At 41.1% G+C, this 23243-nt stretch overlaps 2 protein-coding genes across 4 annotated transcripts in view; both read left to right on the top strand.

Moving 5' to 3' along the window:
• The window catches only part of ube2s (ubiquitin-conjugating enzyme E2S), a 6496-nt gene extending 735 nt beyond the window's left edge, over positions 1 to 5761 (top strand). Inside the window, exons 2-4 of the mRNA XM_074653460.1 lie at positions 1171 to 1318; positions 3822 to 4012; positions 4105 to 5761. Of these exons, the coding sequence (XP_074509561.1) occupies positions 1171 to 1318; positions 3822 to 4012; positions 4105 to 4458 (693 nt within the window). The 3' untranslated portion in view covers positions 4459 to 5761. The remainder of the gene's footprint in view (positions 1 to 1170; positions 1319 to 3821; positions 4013 to 4104) is intronic.
• Positions 5762 to 7032: 1271 nt separating this feature from the next.
• shisa7a (shisa family member 7a) lies at positions 7033 to 18252 on the top strand. Of its 3 annotated transcripts, none has more exons than XM_074653458.1 (7): positions 7033 to 7204; positions 7365 to 7573; positions 9442 to 11808; positions 12787 to 12941; positions 13294 to 13359; positions 13623 to 13808; positions 13995 to 18252. In XM_074653458.1, exons 3-7 carry the CDS (start codon positions 11048 to 11050, stop codon positions 15461 to 15463), a joined length of 2637 nt encoding a protein of 878 aa, XP_074509559.1. In that variant the 5' UTR covers positions 7033 to 7204; positions 7365 to 7573; positions 9442 to 11047; the 3' UTR covers positions 15464 to 18252. The 3 variants fall into 3 exon arrangements, with proteins under 3 accessions (XP_074509559.1, XP_074509558.1, XP_074509560.1); XM_074653459.1 differs by having other exon boundaries at positions 7035 to 7573; positions 13995 to 14775; positions 14812 to 18252; XM_074653457.1 differs by having other exon boundaries at positions 7033 to 7573.
• Positions 18253 to 23243: the final 4991 nt, after the last annotated feature.

Genomic DNA, 23243 nt, shown 5'->3' with positions numbered 1-23243 from the left:
TCTGTTTTTTATTCTAAAAAAGACAGTATATCAAACAATGTGTGTGGACATGATTTAAAACGTCGCATTGTTTTTTTTTTAGTGTTAGGACAATGAATTGATTGCCTTATACTACCTCATTTAATTTTTATTTATACAAATTGTAACTTACACTCATTGCTAATGTATACAGTATTTTATTATATGTTTATATTTCATATTTTTTTTAGTAGTCTGGTATATTTATAGTGTTTACTAATATATTCTTTATATTGTGTGTTCTGTAGATACAGTATATATCTTTAGCATTGATTCAGCTGGTTGCCAGTGAAGGACGTTCTTCATATTCCTGCAATCTTACAAATATCTTTTTTGGTTGTTTGTCTTAATTAATTGTGTTGACTTTGTTGGTTTTAAATCGCCAAGCAAACTTGACTCCTGCATTTTGCTACCCAGCATCCACGACCACAATTATTCTGATATCCTTGACATTTTTTGCAGTTGTGTGTGATTTTATGTACTCCTTGCAATTTCAAAATGTAGGTTGGGGAAGTGGTCAGTTCATACTAAAGATGCTATTGCTGCTTCTGAGATTCTGTGATTTCCATTCACATGCATTCATTTTATTTACTGTTTCTATGCATTGCCTGGAAAACCTGCTGCTGTAACACAATCATTTCCCAATTTGGGATCAATAAAGTATCTATCTATCTATCTATCTATCTAATGTCAGAAAACTTTGAATCAATTTTGATAGCTTTACAAAGCTGATACCAGTATTCATTATTCTTTCTCACACACTTGATATGCCATTTTTGTGTACTCAAAGTTAAAATGCAGGTGCAAAACAGGTTGCCTGTTGTAAGGAAATAAGACCATAATACTTTCTAGCATAGTGTACAGATTTTTAGCAGTTGCATTGGTGATATGCTCCAGGAAAAAAGATCACAACAGCAGTCAAATATTGGCAGATTAAAAAAAAAACTGGTTTACAGACGCTGCATTTAACTATTTCTGTCCGCTATTTCTTCTCCATCGGTCAGTAAGTTAATGGTGTCAGTAAAGCAGCTTAACCATTGCTCTCAATATTGTGAAAATACCCCTAACTTTACATTTTCTCTTGTAGTAGCTCTGTGTTTGTGTAGATATGCAAACTAGAGTTGACTAAACCATCTTTTTGTCTCTCTCCAGAACTCCAATGTGGAGAATTTGCCTCCTCATATTCTTCGCTTGGTCTACAAAGAGGTTTCAGCTCTAGCAGCAGACCCGCCTGAGGGTATCAAGATTTATCCCAGTGATGAAGACATAACTGAGCTACATACAGCCATCGAAGGACCGGGTAAGGATTGCAGTATGGTGTCATACCAAATCGGCATTGACCATGATAAGTTAAATAAAATTAATTTAAAAAACACCTTCGCTGTGTGTACGTTCTCAAAGTAAGACATTTTTACATAACACAGTTAACAGTATATTCAGCAGAGAGATAGGTCCTCTGTATTACCATTTGCAGTAATCATTCAAGTTTGTTTTAGAATCAGTGATTTTCACATGTCAGTATTTGTTTGGATTTGTTTCTGTCTGTCCATGAGACAGTTATCTTAACATATTATACGTCTAATACCCTGGTTAAAAGGAATGACTGAAAGGCCAATACAGAACATTTGACATTTTATTGGTGGACATGCTAACTATCAGGTAACAATCACATCATTTTTGAGTAGAACATATACTTTAACGGTGGACTTAAAGAAACTAAAATAAATCGGCATGCAATTCTTAAAGGTCTTATGTCCACTTTCAAATAGCTAGTATGTAGAGTTATTCTTTAAATAAAAATTATTTAGTTTTAAATAGGGATGTCAACATTCGTTTTAATGCCAATAATTTCTCTAATTTTCTTTGCATTAACGCAATCGATCTTCCAGAGGTTGTAGCAGGCTCAGTTTTAAAGCTAGAGTGAAGATACTGGTATCATTTGAGACTAGAAAACCTAAGGAATCCATGTCATACTAGCTTATGGCAAAGGAGGTAAAATGACGCTCTATGCTTGTGCTAAATTTTGGTGAGGAAAAACTGGCATGGCCTTTTTCAAAGGGGTCCCATGACCTCTGACCTCGAGATATGTGAATGAAAATGGGTTCTATGGGTACCTATACATAAAGCAGCGTATTTGTCCACTGCCATGTTGATAAGAGTATTAAATACTTGCTAAATCTCCCTTTTAAGTTACATTTTGAACAGATAAAAAAATGTGTGATTAATTTGCGATTAATCACGATTAACTATGGACCAATCATGCGATTAAATATTTGAATCGATTGACAGCCCTAGTTTTAAAACGAAATTCATGTTGCATCTAGGTGTCGTACTTGTACCAGCAGCCCCCTCACCACTACACATTCAATAAAGTAGCTTGATAACAGCTTGGCAGTGAGGACATTTCACTTGATCACCAACCGTTTATCATCACCCTGAGGTAATAATAACGGCTCTCACCTGTGAACTCCTCTTGCTTATGAGGTAACACTTGTCTGCTCCACTGTGTTCAGGTTCTTTTTTACATAATTTAGTCATTAGGCGAACGACTCCTTAAGACGCACATTAGTGCGTCAGTTTTACAAAGTAGAAATTATTTCCTTTCCATGGCTCCTTGACAATTTACATATTATTGTATAAAGGCTTTATATCTGGATTTAGTAGATGTATAATTACATGTTAGACACATAACCCACTTAAACCACACAGCCAACAATGTACCTGCTATCTTATCACTATGAGCTCATTGCTTCAGACCTTGTTATTGTTAAGTACGTCTTGAAGAGCCAGTCACTTGCCCACATTTTGTTAACTGCTCTGCAGAGCAACTTATCTGCACTGATACTGGTATTGGTCTCGGATAGTTGCAAACAAACTGTATCAGGGTTCCAGCGGATCCTTAAAAAGTCTTAAAAGGCGTTGAATTCATTCTAAAAAAACGGCCTTAATTGGTATTAAAATATCTTAAATCAAATTTTCAAAAGTCTTAATGCTAAGACATGGAAAGTAGGATTTTATGAATAGTTTTTTTTTTTCTGACATTACAATTTAAAATCTCAAAACAATTGGTAACGTCTATTTTTAAAAAAAAAATTACAGAATGTCACACAGATCAGGATAGTGCAACCAACAATACTCTTATTTTGTTTGTGTCCGGCATGCTCAGCGCAGATGCACCATCTTCTAGCTAGCGACGAAAAAAGGGAAGTGTTAATTCAATGAAAACTAGCTGTTCAACCAAGATTTCGCAGCATAGCGGAAACCGGTACAAGGAAGTGTATACGGTGAATTTTGTGCAGGAAGTGTTTCAAACTCGGCACGGTGAGAATCAATGCAACAGACGGCAGGTATTTCCCAGTTCTCTTCTACCCTTGTCTCCACCACGTTAAGTAATTGATGTGTTTTTTTTCTTCAATTTGGTTATGAAGTTAGTGTTGAATTTTATTCTGAGTGGATTTAAAAAAAAGTGTTAAATGTAACTTGTCTTAAGCTGTAGGAACCCTGTGTATCCAAATGTTTCATTTTGCTTTCTTCAGTCATTATTTTCAAGTAGCAATACAGTGTATTATATAAGGTGCATATTAATTAGAGCGTATGTGACAGTTTTCATCATAACCCAAATAGATTATGATTAAAAACAAGGAGTTTGAACTAAATGATGTGTGGCGGACATGGATGTAAGATTTTCTATGATTTTGTTAGTTGACTCAGTTGCCGTTCAATGACCCTCTTTGTTTTTATGGAGCAGGTTTGCCACAGTCAGGACATACTGTTCATGAGATGAATTCTTTATGCCTTGACAGAGGGAACTCCGTTTGCTGGCGGCGTTTTCCGTATGCGTCTGGTCCTCGGGAAGGACTTCCCTGGGGTTCCACCCAAGGGTTATTTCCTGACCAAGATTTTTCACCCCAATGTGGGTCACAAGGGAGAGATCTGTGTCAACGTGTTGAAGAGGGACTGGAAGGCAGAACTCGGCCTCAGACACGTCTTACTTGTAAGCGGAACCATCCGTCTTTTGTTGTTCTGAGTGTCAGCTGTGTTGCTGTCACTATTTTTACATTTTCATCTCCTTCTATTTCCCCACAGACAATCAAGTGTCTTCTCATCCATCCGAATCCCGAGTCGGCTCTGAACGAAGAGGCCGGGCGTTTGCTGTTAGAGGACTATGCAGAATACGAGTCCCGCGCTCGTCTGCTCACGGAGATCCACGCCATGGGTCCCGCCGGGGCACCTCAGGACCCTAATGACGGCCCGCAGCCGAAGAAGCACGCAGGTGACCCCATGAAGAGAGCGGGACCCAGCGCAGCAGCAGTGCCGGCAGCTCTGGGTAACGGAGCTAACGCAGCCAGCACCACCAGTAACAGCAACAGTAGTAGTAGCACTAATAATGTAGCAGGGAAAAAGAAAGCAGACAAAAAACGTGCGTTGAGGCGACTTTAATACCTCCGCGAAATTCTCAGTGTGTGTGTGTGCGTGTACGTGTGTGAGCGCGAGAGTGTGTAAATATAAATATTGAAGTGTGCTGACAATGTTTTTGTTCCTTTTTTTCCTGACTCTTTCTACCACCTATCCAGACTGTCCACTTTGTACTCATTCCTTAACGTCTGTTTTGCCACCACTTTGTCCTGTTGGCATTACAGGTCTGTTAATTATTTCCATACCTAAAGACATGATGATAAAATGTTCCTCTTTTAAAGGAAAGACGACACCTTCACTGCGGAAATCATGCCATCCGTTTGTGTATTTTGCCCCTTGGCCTAGTGTGAATGATTGATACAGGGAATGGGTTTCACTGTGCAAAACATGGCCTCTAATGTCTGTCCATTAATGAGACGTAATAACTTTTGTTGTCTCACACTTGATATCAGCTCTTTTTAAAGTGTTTTCTTGGTAAATGCTGCTGTGATGGTACTGTGTACTGCTCAGCCAGGCTCACTCGTGAGTCCAAAACCAGGTTGTTACTTTAACTAATGTCAGGTTTTCAAATTGAACTCAAAGGAAATAATGGTAGAAGTCGCTAAACAATTGTGCGAGAAGTCGGTGGGTTCACAATCGGGAGAGAAATATTGTTAATGTCGCGCAAAATTGTAACATCTTTTTAAATAGTATTTTTCACATTGTGATCTGAATGAAGTAAAGGTATGGAAAGAGCTGGCAGTGGAGTACAAGAGGTCTGTTATGTTCTTCATGGAATCTCAACCCCTTTTTTTAAGTTTTTATTTTTTCTAAAATGGTTTCACTGTCCAGTATTTTCAAAAGTTGTTTATAATTGACATGTTTGTATTCAGCTGTCTTGTGGTTGTGTGTGAAGACCTAGATCGGTGGCTGTGAGGGAACAGGGAAGTCTGCCAGACTACTTTATAAAACAATGAATCATCTATTCTCTGTATTAAGCAGACAGTGGTGTGACCTCCTGCTTCCCTACAAAGCAGCGTGTGCTCTCAGGTACCCAGCTCTCTGACCAGCCATGTGGGAACCTGAGAGGACATCTGTAGGAAAACCTTCCACCTTTTGATAGAATTTGTCTCCCCACCTGTTGCACTGGCAGAGTTTCCTGGGCAGGTTTTCTCTACTAAATGCATGCGGGGCCTACATTTCCCAAGGAAACACACTGAAGCGCTGTCTTAATCTGGATGGAAAATGTGCCTCCGAATCTCCTGTCATTGTGCAGACTGGATATTTGTGTCCATTTTAAATTATTTAAATTAATAAAACATTGAAATACAAGAAGTGAAATTAAAAATGAGTCATATTTGCTCTTTTATTTGGAGTTCCTTTGCATGCATAATTATTTATTATTGTAAAAGCTGCTCTGCAATTATAGGTGCGTGCGTATTAGAATAGCCGCTGAGAATGGATACTAACCTCTGCTTTTACTGCTCAGTGATGTACCGTAGCACTTTTTTTGTTTATAGTGGTCTCCTGTTCTGCAGTGATGGAATAACCATTATGAGGAAATCAGTAATTGCATCCAACCCAGCAAACCAGAGAGTGAAAGTGCACCCGGTAGAGCGTCATCGGACCATCTAATGAAGGGCTCCACCAGCCTCTGCTGCAGACATGCAGCAGCCCACCCACCTGTGTAGAAATAGCAACCTGCCATGCAGGTAATTATCAGTAGACACCTGGGGCTCCACACAACCCTTTATACCTTCCCCAAGCCCCGTTTTGGAAGTGCTTACCTCCTTCCCCACCTGGCATCCACCTCCATAGCATATCCACAAACACTTTGAAATGTATTTTGTTAAATGATGTGAATCTTTGTTCTGTTCGGTGTAAAGGGAGTGCATGCTGGTTTCCTGTCACTAATGGTATTAATTATGATTCATCCTGAAGGCCTAATGTGTGATCACTAAGTTCCTCAGCTAAAGACCTAAATCCGGTTTCATTCATGTGCTGTTGAGGATGTGAGCATCGTGAGGAGGCAGTTAACTGTGTGTGACAACTTCCATCTCTTACATCCATCACACCACATCTCCTTTACGTTTTTCCAACTTGTCCCTGCTCGTCTTCAGCTTTAAGAAATCTGTGAATTACCAGCTCCGGGTCTAATGGACAGTTTCGTTCAGTGTTGGAGCTTTTTTGCGCCAATCCTCTCCCCTTCCCGTTTTCATCGCTTTCATAATTGCCACCAACATAATGACACAGTTGCTGTGGCAACCGTGTCTCTTTTTTCCTCTCGCTCACACACACACAAAGAAAAACACACTTTGGATTTCGGAGGTCTTCCGCTGAATTTTACCTGCTGCTTTAATTACATTTTTTATTTAATTTGACTTTTTATATAATTATCTCAACCTTTTTACTTTTATGAAATAACAGTAGCAAAAAAAAAAATCCTGACTGATGTTTTTTTTCTCAGAGAGAGAGTAAAATGTGGGTCTCCAGGGTCATTCAATTAAAGAGGCAAATTAAATGGAGGGGAATAAAGATGAACGCCACCAGTTGAATGGGCCTAATGATGGAGCATCAGCGACGAGCAGCGCGGAGCTGGAGACTCATCAGCACTAGAGTGAGGAGAGTCTCATCAGCACCAGAGTGAGCGACCAATCACAGAGCTCCCCCACCGGCGGACCTCCGCCAGGCCAGTCGCAGTCAGTTAGGCGGTCTAACCTGATCTCGCTTGGAAAATTATGAAGGGAACCAGCTTCAGTCGATTCTAGATGGAGAAAAGTTCATCTTTTTGGTGACGCGTTTTGTCATTTTTACGCACTGCCCGGATAGTTGCACTAGAACTTGCAACAAACGGAATTTTCTGATGTAGTTGCATCGCTTTTGTCACATGTATCAGAAAATCTCACAACACCTCGTCTCTCTCTCTCTCTCTGCTGCTGCTGCTCCTACAGTGATAATGGATTAAAAGCCTGATGGAGACGCATCGATTTGCAGCACTTGTGATTTAAAAAAAACAGGTGTCGGATCCAGCAACAGTTCAAGCTGTCCTGATCATCCTGTGCCACAATAACAGGCTGCCATCTGAGGAACGCTTGAGATCCAGTGCGCAGGCTCTCTCTCTCCACAGCTCTCCAGCACCAAACCTCACAGCAACGCACAGGTAAGACACAGACACGACACTATGCACCTTTTTTTTTACTAATGCATCATTACAACTAATGAATTATACGCGCAAAAACTGTTTGATACCTTCATTTGTGTGTTTCTTGTCTAGTGTGGATAAATGTGTTTTTTGCACTGTGCTGGAGGGATGTCAAACAAAACATTTGGATGAAAAGCTGCGCCACAGAAAAGGCTTTTCTTTAGGCTTGGCAGACATGTTTTTCATCACTTAAACACTTTAATCGACAGGGACATTATGGAACATATTGTTATTAAGACATCCAGCCGGACTACACACACACACACACACACACACAGAGAGAAACACGCACCGGCACGGATACACCCACGCACTCTTAGCCTACTGATACATGCAAGTCATTTCCATAACCCGCATGCTTGTTCATCGCAACTTGCAACTTATTAACCTAATGAAGGATGGGTTTTATTCTAAGGAGTCGATGTCCAGATGCAGTCATTGCGCAGCATGTATTTGACTGCTTTCACTGTTATCTAAATGTCTTTTTTGCATCACCAACATGACTTGTGTTAAGGATTTATTTTTCCTTCATTGATTCAGTGCTTTTTTTTTTTTTTTCTTCTTTTGCAACAGCGCGTCTAAAGAAAAAAAAAAAGAGAGAGGCCATTTTGTTTCATTTCCAACAAACACCTGTTGAGATTGTGGCATGCACAGTCTCCTGCACAGCTGGTCAGCATCCTTTGCAGTGAAAGTAAAGGCTTCATTTGCTTTGGTACAATAGCTTGCAATGAAAAGGGATCTACGCAAATGGTTTGTTCTCCCTTCAGTGGCTGCCTATAACTCAGGGATGCATCTACACAGTTGTGAGTGTGTTGTTGCCCTTCACCCTTTAGTTCCCATCCTCTGTGCTGCTGCAGTATGGAAATACCTACAGGAAATCAGTTGTACGTTGAGTCACTTTGCTGGAAGGATGTGATATTCACGCCTTTTTGGGTGCATGAGGACTGACACTCCATGTTTTTTCAATTTTAAATCTCATTCATTGTTAGAAAGCTGTAATTGCACATTCATTTGGTCTGGACATTACTAGCCAAGAAAATCCTCATGAAATGAGACCAGAAAATAATGGTAATGGATGGAGTTGAAGGCGGCGAGGCGTCGGTGTCATCTCGTCGAGCAAGAGACGGGGCAGATGTGTGACTTTGAAATCTGGTTTTGGCTAATGGGTGCAGATTGGATTCTGCCTCCCCTTCTCTTTCACTGCCTCTTTCACTCACACACAGACAGAGCTGCATTGCTATTCTGAGAGAGTTAGCTGCCTCAACCCACGCACAGAATCTGAGAAAGGCAGAACGAGGGAGAAAAGAGGAGAAGGAGGGAGCAAGAGGGAATAAAGGAGAGAGAAACAGAAAGCCTACTATGTAGTCTCTCTTGTGCACACAAAAAGCTTTTATTTTACAGTTTCTCCTCCTTTATTAAACTGATTTATAGTCTTCATTAGCATTCCTCTCGTGTGTGGCATTGACTGTGTTTGCAGCTCTGTTTGGCGTTGCTGTTTGTGTGATGTGCTGTGTTGTATTGGTAAGTGCTGGGAGAAATGTACTTGATTCTGTGCCCACCCACACACCGCCCTCCCACTCATGATCGTCTCTGCATCTATACCTCTGGCTCTTCCCGCTCGCCACAATCTCTTTGCTCATTTTAAATCCCTACCCTGCATTTATCCCTCTGCCTCTCGCACTCTCTTTTCTCCATCACTGGCTTTTCAGGAGCTCCTGCAACGAAACACACACTCTCTCACAATGCACATAATGCAAATTAATAAAAATGATTCTGTCACATAAGTGGGGTTATTTTCTAATCACGCCTCTTGTTTTGTATTACAGCGGACTCGTTCCAGGTTTGTTGAAACCCGAAGACAATTCTGGGAATCAAGCAGAACATTTAGAGGCGACAGAAGAACACTTTGTAGTCAGTTGGAGACCCACTGCCTTTGTGTGTTTCCTCCTCTGAACTCTCCTCAGAAGGTCAGAGGAGCATGTAACTGAAACAAGTGGAGCCCTCAGTGATTTCAACGTTCTGTCTCCCCCCCATCTGTGCCTACATTCTCCGCCACAGATAGAGACGTTTTTGATAATTACATATAATTATAATTTCTGTGGGAGACAGATCTGCCTCTGTCTATTATTGCCAACACCTCCAACACAATAACTTCACACATTTACATATTTCTCAACAAAAGTGATATTCTTTGAACCTCGGAGACAAATCAGGAATAATTTTACTTAGAGAGAGAGACATGTCACACGGAGACGCAATGTGCCATCCAGTTCATATCTAATTAGTGAACTTTTTGTGTGCCTAAAAGCTGAATAGAGAGCATTTAAAAATCTGTGACGTTTGCCTCATTTTGCAGTGTGTTTCACAGGCTGGGAGTCGTTTCCTTGGTTTATGCTTACTCCTGATTTTCAGCTGTTACAGTCTTCTAGCACTTGAGCTGAGCCTCCCTCATTATCACCCCCCAGCCCAATCACAGTTACAGTCCGTGCCAGGCGACTACGGATGCATATTATTAATCCAGCCATAGAGAAGACGGAGATAAAGTACACGGTGCATAAAGACGTGACGAGTGCCTAGAACCAGTTAACATGGAGAAACTAGGCATCATTAATAGACAGTTTTCATCTCTTAATCCTATTTGATTGTTTACAATGCAGATAAACTCAAAATATATGAAAGTATTATAGATTTCATGAATTTTTTTTCAGAAAAGAACATCTTAAATAAGTGCCAATTCTGAATGTATGTAGTGCCAGACTGAAATAGTCCTCCAGGAATGAGCAAAACCGATATAACCGTTTACATTTGATAAAACACTGGCCATAGACTATTGTTCAAGTGCCACGATCAGCACAGGAATGTATAGGACCGCCATATTTTACTGAAAATCCTTGCTACAAATTTTTTACCAGCCCTTCGTGGTTACAAAAATTAATTCCACCCAGCAGAACGTCAGATATTTGTTCTTTTGTTCAGAGGGAAGAGTAGAACAGGGCATTAAGGACTAAAAGCATGAAGATTGTTGTTTTCAATTTGTCCTTTTTACAAAGCTGCATCCATTTTAGTGTTCTAGACTTGAGAGGGCAAACGATGAAGTCATTACGCATTCAGAGTTGCTTTCTAGCAGCAAATTAAAACCATTTTCATACCATTATCGACAATTATTGAAACCTACCAACTGTTTTTGATAGAGGCAGACCTCTTCTAATATTACACCGTATAAATACTCTGACAAAACAAAAAGCAGGCTTCAGATTTCATCATCCAGCATTGCTGAATGAGACGACTGATACATCATCAATATCCAGTAGGTTGTACATGCTACTTGAATATTTCACATGCCATTTTAGTGGGCTAAACTGCAAAAGCGGATACAGCGTTGTAACTGCATTGACTCAACAACAGAAAATAGATCTCTTAGTCATGTAAAAAATGACGCCCACCACCACTCTCCGAGTCCTCGCTGTCTCCCTGCTCTCCCTCCTTGCTGCCCCGCTCACCGCTGTTGCGGAGACCTCTCCGTCGCCCCCTCCTCAGCACACAGACCGCTCAGGGAGGCCTTTCACCGAGCAGCCCGAGGCTGACCCCAACCCCTCGCTCCTGCTCCTCGCCATGCAGGCCAACATCAGGCCAGCTGCTCTCCAAGGCAGGACCAAAGCCCCTGAGAAGCTTCCAGAAATCTCAGAGGGAGTTCTGGAGACGCCTCCGAGACCCCTTCCCCAGGTCATGTTCCCTAAGAATGTGACCTCATCAGAGGCCCTCGCACCTCCCTTGGGCGCCGCCCAGGTAGCGCCCATAAAACCCCGCATGATGGATATATGGATAGATGTATGTCGGGGTTATTATGATGTCATGGGACACTTTGACAGCGCTTTCAACTGCTCCAAGGACTCCTTCATCTTCTGCTGTGGAACCTGCCACTACCGCTTCTGCTGCCCGGAGCGCAGCCGGCAGCTGGATCAGGAGAACTGTAAGAACTACTACTCTCCGGACTGGGCCAAGCCGCAGACAGAAACCATGGTGCTACCAGATGATCCCAACGTAGACTTTGATCCGCTGAAGCAGCAGAGCCACAACACGGGCTTCGTCATCGGAGGCGTGATTGTGTTCATGGTGGCCGTCGCTGTGGGCATCAAGGTGGTCTTCAACAAAGTGCAACAGGAAGCCAACCAAAGGGACCTCAACATGCCCAGGTGAGGCTTTGAAACCTATTTTGTCATCACCTCTCGCTGCTGGATGTGTTACTTCATTCAATGTATGAATGCTGTAATGAAATTAGGGTTTCAGGACTCCATAAATGGCCCAGATTCATCATCCTGGGCTCAGAATGATGTTTGTTAGTCATCAGATGAAACATATTTGATCTTCATCGAGTGGCTGCTGCAGGATTCATGCTTGTTTTGATTCCTCTGGGCTTTTTATCTCCTATATCTTGGCAATAATGCATTTTGATTTTTGTACAGGTTGCAGTTTTCTATCTTGGGCTTCAGTAGTCGGGGGATGGTTGTAAACAGATATAGAGCGTTTGATTGATCTTTAAAGAATGCAAATGATTAATAGTGCTATTTTTTTCAAGTACAGTAACAGATTCATCGCTGTACATAAGAGTGATTGTGAAAAATACTGATTCCTTCACAATTTAAATACAGTAAATGTTTAAATTAAATTGATCTGAAATCAAATGACTTACATTCATCCTCACATGAATATGATTGATCTGTTACCTAAATAATACCTTGTGGACAATATTGATAATGACTGAAAAGACACTCATCACAAAAGTGTGAGTCCTAAAACATAGACGACTAAGCATAACTTCATGAATTTGAGCTATAGTTTATTGTAAATCAATCAAATAAATACAATTTTATTTATATAGCACATTTCATACGACAGGCGTCGACTCAATGTGCTTCAAATAAAAACAAAAAACACATATATGACAATAACATATAAAATAAGAACAAATAAGATGAGAAGGTATTACATATATAAAACATATAAGATAAAAACATGTAAGATAAGAGGATATTACGTATATATAAATAGAATAATAACAATAATAATACTGATTCTAAAATAAAAGTTTTACCCATCAACCAGTGTCTGCTTTTAAAAGAAGGCGATTTCATCTTGTGCTTCCCTTCTGCTTGTGTTTGTTCCACCATTAGAGCGCTGGTTGACATGTTGCGGCACCAGTCGAGTCCAGTCCAGCAGGATGAGAGGAACAACAGCGTGGCTCTGCCTGTAGGGGACGGACAGGGGACACTGGGGAGACCTCCGAAAAATCTCTACGCCCCAGGACTGCCCAGCAAGGACAACAGATGTGAGAGTTTTTACAGCATGAGTGAATAGCACAATCAGAGGCACAATCAGAAGCTTTTGTAACTGCATCCTCGGTGTGCCGAGGCGCATCGTGTTTGTCACGTCTGCATGTGGATGCAGGTTGTTTTCTGTGTCCCACCATCGAGATATCTTTGTAGAATAAAAAGAACAGGAATCTGGAGATTTTAAAATATGTATGCTTTACATGATGATGTTGTGCATGTGAGGGTGAATTAATGCAGATACATAAATGTCTATAGTTGCGTAGATCTTTTTATGTTAAAGGACCATTGAACTGGAAACTGCCTGACATCCATTTTGAGCTGATTACCTTATGTTCTTTTGACTTGCAGTGGGCAATTTGCAGCACAATTTCATCCACTCCTCAGGCACCAGCCCCAAACACACGGCAACTATCGGTAAGGCAGCTGGCTCCTATGTAAATGACATGTAATCACCACGATGCTTCATTTACTTTGTTCAGTTTGGTTTAAGCTCAGAAGAGGGACTCATTCATCCCAACAATAATAATGATTATCAGATCTCTGGTTGCTTGTTGAGTTAAAATCTGTCTGTTCCAGTGAACGTTAGCAGATTCACACACAGCTACGTGCAGCGCGCTATATCCAGAGGAGCAAATCTCATTTAACACACAGTCGTTTTCTCCCTGTGGTCTCTGCAGAACGCACCCCTCGAATGAACAACGCTCAGCTGGCAGCTGGGGGCACCCTGCTTTCCAGTAAACACAACAACACCAAATCCCAGCCCGCCTTCCACCACTCCCTGCACAACCTGGCTCAGCTGCCGCCCTCCTATGAGAGCGCCACCAAGCCGGAGCTCAACAGATACTCCTCGCTCAAACGCCTCGGTAAGTACCTTCATTTCCCAGAAATGAGGACAAAAATGTAGCGGCCTCTCTCTCCCCTCGCCGCAGTTTCATAGAGTACGGTGACACTCTTGACACTAGGGCGCAAAGTGCAGGATGCGTCATTTATGTGCTGATGCTATTTACTGTGGTGATAAACAATTCAGAGAAATTTTGTTTGGCTTCCAGAGAAAGGTCTTGATGAATACTCGTCTGGTTACTGCACCACCAAGCGCCGGCCTCACACGGCCCAGCCGGCCCTGCAGTCCTCTCAGCACCACCTCCACTGGGGTGGAGACTACACCCTAAGTGGGAGAGGAACCCTCCCCAGACATGCAGTCCGTCCCTGGATCCCGCCGCCGCCTTCTGGCATGCCTGCCTCACCCACCCCCAATCCGTACCCTCTGGATCCCCCTCTGGAGCCTCAGTACAACCCCAATTACGACACTCTCTCCAAGCCGAGGAAGGTTAAACCCACCGACCCGCTGCTCAACATGGGTGACGTCCCTGGCAACACGGGGACACTCTCCAGGATGTCCAAGAACCAGCAACACCAGTACTACAAAGCCATGGCTGCCTCCAACAAGAACTCCAACACGCAGACCCTCACCAGGAAGCCCCAGGACAGAGGGGACAGAGGGGACAGGCAGGACAGAGGAGACAGGCAGGACAGAGGAGACAGGCAGGACAGAGGAGACAGGCAGGACAGAGGAGACTGGCAGGACAGAGGAGACAGGCAGGACAGAGGGGACAGACAGGACAGAGGGGACAGAGGGGACAGGCAGGACAGAGGGGACAGGCAGGACAGAGGAGACTGGCAGGACAGAGGAGACAGGCAGGACAGAGGAGACAGGCAGGACAGAGGAGACTGGCAGGACAGAGGAGACAGGCAGGACAGAGGGGACAGGCAGGACAGACAGGACAGAGGGGACAGGCAGGACAGAGGGGACAGGCAGGACAGAGGGGACAGGCAGGACAGAGGGGATCGGCAGGACAGAGGGGACAGGCAGGACAGGCAGGAACGGCTCCTCATGTCTCCGGACCATTTGGAAGATAGGATGGGACCCGGCGGGATGGGGCCCGGCGGGATGGGGCCCGGCGCGATGGGGCCCGGCGCGATGGGGCCCGGCGGGATGGGGCCCGGCGGGATGGGGCCCGGCGCGATGGGGCCCGGCGGGATGGGGCCCGGCGGGATGGGGCCCGGCGCGATGGGGCCCGGCGGAATGGGGCCCGGCGGAATGGGGCCCGGCGGGATGGGGGTCGTAGATCCATACGCCAACACAGGAGGTACCGTCCCCACGCTGCCTCGCCAGCAGAAGGCCCAGTCCCAGCAGAACGTCTGCGCCACGCCCTCCCTCGACCGCCACCACATGATCAAGATGAACTCTCACCCCACGTCCGGACGGGAGCAGGAGAGGAGCACGGCCATGAGCGGGGGCATGGGCTGGGCGGGGGAGATGCCCGGGGCGGGGGTAGTCATGGGAACGGGAACACTAGGGGGCCACAGCGCCAGGAGGATGGCTTTCGCAGCGAAGAGGCAGAACACCATCGAGCAGCTACATTTCATACCAGGAGGAGGCGGTCAGGGGGGGTCAGCAGGAAGTGCAGGAGGGAATCAGGGGATCAGGACGGGGAGTAAAAATGAGGTGACGGTGTGAGGTTTGTGCCTAATGTAGAGTTTACCCCTCATCATAGGCATGGGAATAGATCACCCTTCTGCATTTAACTATTAGAGATACAACTACAAGAAATACAACTAGAAGTATATAGCATAGTAACAGTATAACGTGTTTAGGCTATTCAAATTAGTGTTATCTTGTAATTAAATAGCTTAAATATGATTACTTAATTAAAAATTTAGGTGGGGAATATCTGTTCTAATTATGTGATAGCCTGCATCAGCCATATTTTGTAACAAAATTTGCCATATTGCCATATACAGCGGTGCCATTACTTGTAGAAAGACTGACGGGAAGGGTGAAACAAAATCAACAGAAGTGTCGTTCATAATTTTGTTTTTATATATGTTTTTCAAAAAGTACTCAGGAGCCATATTAGATAGGGAAAGAGATGATATGATATAGATATAGATATATATATCTATAGATATAGATATATATATGTATAGATATATCGTCAGAAGAATAGGACACAAGAGGTGGATGAAGAGGAGAAGCATGCGGGATATTATATCACTGAATTCAATAGAGAATAGAGCCGACTACCTGCTGGACTGTCAACCTGCTCAGCTCTCGCCGACAATGATTTATTAAACTGAACCTCATGGGTGAGAAGCCCGGTGGACCAGACGAGTGTGAATGAACACTGACACTCAACGTCATCCTGACACATGGGGAGACAGAACTGATTTTTGTTGCTTCCTGTGTAAATGAGCGGACAAGGTGGGGGCTGTTTCTGACTGGGACACAACAGCCTGACACCGTTGGCAGGACTCCGCGCCCGATTTTTAAACCGTGGACCCACATTACCGATCTGACGCCTGGGTTGCCTAGTTTTCCATGTGACCTTAGACCCAAACCCCCAGAGGGACTCACACTCTGATCACTGGTGTTTCATTACATTATGGGTGAGTTTCCCCTTAAGGATCCCATCTATAGATCAGGACTTAACTGTAAAAACAATGGGCTACCTAATAATATAGAGCCATCTGTCACGTTATTACAAAAAATATCTTGACATAGACGAGTCAACATGTGTTCAGTTTACCAATAACTTGCTTTAACGCAGGTTACGAGCGAAGAGCAAAGGTTTTTTCTACAGAGCACAAATGAATAGACGGTGACGCAGAGGTTGCACTTACACAACTGTCCTTCAAAGCCATTTATGGAGATACAAATAAAATACCACAGAGGAAGCTGGTCTGACAATCACCATTTTATTATTCTCACCAGGTGACAAATTATACAAGTCAGTGATATTTTGTACAGTCAAAGGATTGGCTTCAGAGCAAGCCAAAAAAACACACACACCCCTCTGAGTCAGGAGCGAGAGGGCGACCTGAGGCCTTTCTCCTGCGTGGCTCAATAAGAGACTTGGATGGTTGGGAAGCCCTCGCCATCCTCAAGAGGAAGACCTTGCTGTATCATAACGCACTTCAGCCAGTAAAAAAAAAAAAAAAAATATTAAAAAAAAATATTCATCAATAACAACGCTTATCAATACTAAGGGCTATCCTATCCTATATACTGTAGTATGTGATATCTGTGGTCCATATGAAATACTATCTCTTTCTCTTGATTTTGTGTTGATATTGTCATGATGTATTAAGTATTAATGTGTACAAAAAACAAGAGCAATTTAAGCACAGTTCAAAGAGAAACAGAGACAAAAAAAACAAACTTTGCACAAATCTATCCCCTGATATTTGCACCAGATACAAACTTTGTATCGTGTCCTCAAGGTTTACATTCTGTATACGAGCACGGCTGACGGTGGGACTGATCAATGGAGGGTACTGTATTGAGAGTTTTTTATCAACATGAAGTCAAAGGAGGAACTTGTTACTGCTTGATTTTTTTGTTCAGTCATGCGAACGGATACAGAGATGAAATACTGATCAACAGAAACACAGATTTCATTCGGACAATCTTCCTATACACAGTGCTCAATGTAGTTGTTATGAATATGATGGAGTGTATTATTATTAATAATTATTATAACTGTTATGGTTATTATTAACAATTATCTTATGATGTGATGTTCTTTTACTTGGTGGGATTTAAGTGTTTATTGTTTTTAGATAACTAGCATTCTCACGACTAGTTGGTTTTTTTCATACATCTGGTCATAAAGTTTTTAAAAACGTTCCAGATCTTGATGCATGCCAGCTCCATTTCATTGAGAGGCAGTTACAGAATATGCCTGGATTTGAAGGTCATCGACGCTTATGATATGGCCAATATTTTCAGCTGTATGTACTGTGCCTAGACATCGGCCTTATGACTTCTTGATCTCAAGTGATTACTTAGGTTTCCACTCGGGTACAAAAATATCTATTGAAAAAATCTGCAGCCTTCTAAACGTATGTGTAGACGACGGTGTTTGGGACAGATGTGTTCGGGAGTTATTAACCAGACTGGAGCAGCCTGACCCAATAACATGGGTTGTACACACTAAACCCATGATGCCATAATGTGTGTGTGTTCGGATGAATGTTTATTGGAGAAAAGCGGAGGTCTAATGGGAAGCTTTGAGCGTCTTTTTCAGGGAACTAGGACAGGTGACATACAGTAGTATTAGATTTTTTTAATAGAGCCACAAAAGGTCTGTAGCAAAGTCTGTAATATCTCACAAGCCATATATCCATCGAAGCTCATCATCACACTTTTATAAATGGTTAATCTAATTTGTGCAAGTATTGTATTTTGTATAGCTAGTACAATCAGAATATTTTCAGTGATCTCTTCGACATTAATTTGAGGATTCAGCAGATTATGTGTTAGTATATTTAATGAATTGTACAGTGCCAAACTCATAGCATTTTGTTGTCTTTCTATTGTCATAGCCTCCTACAAGACTACAGGGGATGTTTATTTTTCACAACTGAGAACTGACACGCAGGCAAGTGAGCTAAAAAGCTAGTTATCAGAGAGAAATGAATGAATATGGTGTGTGTTTTTACCATTATGAATTCATTTAGATAGAGGATGGTTAATGGCCACCTGAAATGTTAACACATTACTAACAGTAAATTGTACGGACAGGTAGGGACCGTGTCCAGTAATGAAATTCATGGATTTATTTTCATGCCTATAAATTTCGAAACAACCCTTTTGTTATTGTTCAATGCATTGATCCCCTCGGATACGACAGTGACTTACAAAGAATTTGTATAATAAAGTTGGTGGAAAAAAAATGTGTTATAGGGTGTGAATTTCTTCCATTAATGTCCTTGAATTATTATTTATTAAGTATAGAGTGCTACAGGATTGAGTCCTAAAACCTGGAAATGAGTTAGCAATTTATCACTTCCGTTTCCCTCGTCTGAAAGTCAATGTTTTATTTTAATGAGTTTTTGGTTTGATGCCTGAAATAAGGTCTGTGGTTAAAGTTTAAGAGATTTTAGGTTTTGTTCTACAATATGAAACACGCCAATAAATATCCCACTTGTGAATTTTGAAGCTTTTAAAAAAGGCAAATCATAAAAGTGGTGCTCATTTGTGACGATTATCTTGCTGAACAAAACGTGTAAGTATCATAAACGTGTGTTTGCCACAGAACTTATTTTCTGCAATAATCCAAAACCCAATAGAAAAATCCCATTGTTTTTTTGGCGAGGGAGTTGCTAACTTCCTGGTTGGCCTACAGATATATATCATCCCTGCACTCTATTATTATACTATATTTCATTTTATTTATTACTGTTATTATTATTATTATAAATGGTCAGGACACCTCCAACCTCTGTCATTAATATTATTATTATCAATATTATAAAACCAATGCACTGTTTTCTGTCATTCAGTGTTATTGGTATACATTCTTATATTAGTATGGAATATTTTAAGATATTCCTCAACCATTAGGCCTTTCAAACTTCACAAAGAAAACTATTTGGATCTTCTAGTCAAAGCAGCAGTGGGTAGAAATGGAGCAAATATGATTAAAAAAAGTATTTTTTATAAAACGCTCACTATATCCTGACAGTAGTGCATGAGACAGGTAATCTGAACAAAAATCATGTGCCTCTGATGTCCTCCGGTGCTCCTAATGGCATCTGCAAGATTTCCCAGACCGGAGGAAAACAACCAATCAGAGCCGAGCTGGAGCCTGCCGTCTCTGAGCAGCTGTCAATCACTCGCGAACTCTGATCAAACAGTCAAATTAGGCAGCGCTGATCAAATATGAATTAATATTCTGTTACTGTAATGCCTATTTCTCTCCTCAAATGTTTTCAGAAACATTTTGTAGTGTACTGTTTACTTGTAAAATGAGAAAGTTTGTGACCCGGCAGTCATGTTGAGATCAGTTGAGGAAATACCAAGCACCGCCCGCCAGCCGGAGCAAACTTTCTCATTTTACAGCCAAACAGTACACTACAAGATGTTTCTGAGAACATTTGAGGAAAGCAAAAGACATTACAATAACAGAATATTGATTCATATTTGATCAGTGCTGCCTAGTTTGACCGTTTGATCGGAGTTCTCGACTGATTGACAGCTGCCTCCGTTGAATGAACAGCCAATAGGAACGCTCTCTCTCTGAAATGACCTGTGATTGGCCAAAGTCTCTCGTCACAGGCTAGATTTTTTAAAGCCTGAAAACAGATCCATGAGGAGGTGCAGAAATCTAGTCTTCTCTCAGAACACTTGAATTACAATATGCTGAAAGATTATTATGGAAATTTTGCCCAATGATGCCAAAAATATTCTGCTTATAGGTTTAAGTAAAAGTAAGAAGACTGCAAAAATAAAAATACTCAATTACAAGTAAAGGTCCTGCAGTGAGAATAATAAGTGTTATGAGCAAAATGCACTTACAGTATTGATGTATGAAGCAAAAGTATTCATAAAGTGGAAAATTAGTATTACTGTGTATTACAAATTATATTAGTGGATTATTTATACTGATGTATTCATATGTACATAGCATTTTACTGTTGAAGCTGGTCGAGGTGCAGCTAGTTTTAACTATATATATATATATGTATATATATATATATATGTTGTTGAGCAGTTGAATCTACAACAATGCATCATATTTTACAAACCCATATGTTCTGTAAAATCTTGATCTGTGAAGTTACTGTTAGAGTAAAAGTACAACATTTCCCTCTGAATTATAGTAGAGTGAAAGTATACAGTAGAAATACTCAAGTAAAGTACCTCAAAACTGCACATAATTAGGCTTTAGTACTAGATTTCGCTTGCTACATTCTGCCACTGGTCACACAGAGATGTTACTATAAAATTCACTGATGACTGTTGGACCTGAAATGTATTTAAAATCTTGTCATTGCTCACTCTACAACATTTTATGTTACTTGTCGCTGATTTTTACAGAAAACATCTTAGGGTGACTATGTTTGCAAAATACTTCCCTTTAGGCCCAGACTGGTCTGACACATGTGTCTGACATATGACAGACCAGACTCACATGTTTGTCAGAGGCAACATGTTATGAAATTGAGATCCTAAATTAATCACGAGACAAAATTAATGTTTTATATATAAGGGGTCAAACCAGAAGCAGCGGCTCTCTATATTAACAAAAAGGCTTTTAGTCTTCAGTAGGTTAGTGAGCACACAGAGTGGCTCCATGATAAAATCCCACATCAGGATGTGAGATATTGTATAAGCCACATTACGGCCATACAGCGCCATTGGGAGTGGACAACTGTGCTTTTAAATGAAATGAAAAGGCGAAATTTGTCTTCATATAATTCACAGCTCCAGACCATCTGAGTGCAGAGTTATATCATATTGTACCTGCTGGATCCTCGGAGCGAGGTGAAGGCTATGGAGCTCATAATTAAACCCTCCTGCGAATACATTTATTGCACTGAGATGTATGAGGGCTTAAATAAAAGAGCAGACGGTGACATTGAACTGATACAGAAATCATTTTTACAGGAGGTCCACAAAGGGAACAGAAAATATTATGTTTGATTTAGGCGCTGGTTTGGCTGCCACTTGTGCTTTATCATTGTAATTTTCACATTTCACCACTAGGAGGTTCAGTAGCTCCTCGGCTCTGTCTGAGACAAAACCTGCATGAAACCTTTTACTCAAAATGTCTTTTAATTTATAAGATAAGCTGCCCACACTATCAAACACCTGTCACCATTCATATTAATGTGTCATATATCTAAGTATATAAAGTGAAACCCCATTTTCACACTGAATTATGCTCGGTTTATGACACTGACTGTAGCTGAAAGACTGCAAATTTGTTATAAAAGATAAATTAATATTCAAATTGCAAATGGATGTGAGGCATTCAGGGCCTTTGATGGTCCTGAGTAAAAGATTCTGCATCCTAACCCAGGCGTGATTACCATCCTCAGATATCAGAGCACAGAGCTGAAATTATTCACATCTTTGTGATTATAATGACTGAATCAAATCTGTGTGTGATGATAAAATTATGATTTAGCCTGAGGTTGAATTCCCCACGACTTTTCTCTCAGCTTTCTCTTTATTTATAATTCTTAATCATCATATTGATCTGGTAATGGAGTTTGTTGATTTGCAGCATGATCACTTTTAAAATGGCTTAATTGTGTAGATCTGTTGTTGGGATGGAGGAACAGGAGAGACCAGGAAGAGAGGTCAAGAGAAGTCCTATTTAACTTGAGTGCCTTGAGAAATGTATGTGACTTGTTTTGTTTATTGTTGCTATGTTTTTTGTTTTTTTAACCCTCAGAGTTATGGATGTGTTTGTGACTGAAAGCTTTAAAGATCCCATATTGTAAAAAGTGAGATTGTCATGTCTGTTAAGGTATAAAGCAGGTTTAAGTGCCATATAAATACTGTGAAAGTATTGAAATGTTCAATATACAGAAAAACACACACAGCCCGTATTCAGAAATTGTGCGTTTGAAAAAGGCCGTCAGGATTTCTGTCCATTTGTGATGTCACAAATATACAATATTTAGACCATTAAATGGTTTTAAACGTAAACATTCTTAATGTGTCCCAGCTTATTTCTGTTTGCAGTGTATGTAAATGACATCAGCTGACAGGAAGTACACATGGACCCAAACTGTTGCCTAGCAACACAATCCTGTTGCAATTCCATTGAAATTAGCTAAAACAGAGCATTCCAGACAGAGGGTAAATACAGGCATATTAAGGCAGACAGTATGAGGAAAATAACGTTTTTTTTTAACATTACAGCATGTAAACATGTTCTTGTAGAAAACACAAAATACAAGTATGAACCTGAAAATTAGCATAATATGGGACCTTTAAGCCATTATGCTGCGAACCACTCGAACAGTCTGCCTGAGGATCTGAGAGCTGCTGGAAGTGTTGAAATCTTTAAACGAAAACATCAAACCTACCTATTCAGCCAGGCCTATGATTAAGAATGGTTATAATTTTATTATTTGATTCACTTATTTTAATGTATTTATGTTTTTATTATATTTTATAGTTATTTTATTAATGTAGTTTTTACTTCAGGCTGTTTTACTACTATCACTGTTATTATAGCTTTTAATTTAATTTTATTACATTTTCATCATTTCGTTGTCCCGTGTGCATTCGTACCAATCATCAAATTATTGGATTATTTTTTATCTTTTCTGTTGTTTTCACGGTCCACACATAGCCCCATGAAAGGTGCTATACAAATAAAGTTTGACTGACTGATTGATTGAAAGGATGATAAATGAAATTACAAACTCTTGGTTTCATGAAGCACTTCTTGTGAATATAGTCTATATTATATAGTTACAAACTACACAGACAAACG

Source organism: Sebastes fasciatus, chromosome 12 (genome assembly GCF_043250625.1).
Source record: "Sebastes fasciatus isolate fSebFas1 chromosome 12, fSebFas1.pri, whole genome shotgun sequence".
NCBI lineage: Eukaryota > Metazoa > Chordata > Actinopteri > Perciformes > Sebastidae > Sebastes > Sebastes fasciatus.
This window is presented reverse-complemented; position numbering and strand designations above follow the sequence as displayed.

Coding starts and splice junctions, on each gene's coding strand:
- shisa7a (XM_074653458.1), top strand. CDS start 11,048: ATGACGCCCACCACCACTCTCCGAGTCCTCGCTGTCTCCCTGCTCTCC. Junction 11,809..12,786: donor AGGGACCTCAACATGCCCAG/GTGAGGCTTTGA, acceptor TTCCACCATTAG/AGCGCTGGTTGACATGTTGC. Junction 13,360..13,622: donor CAAACACACGGCAACTATCG/GTAAGGCAGCTG, acceptor TGGTCTCTGCAG/AACGCACCCCTCGAATGAAC.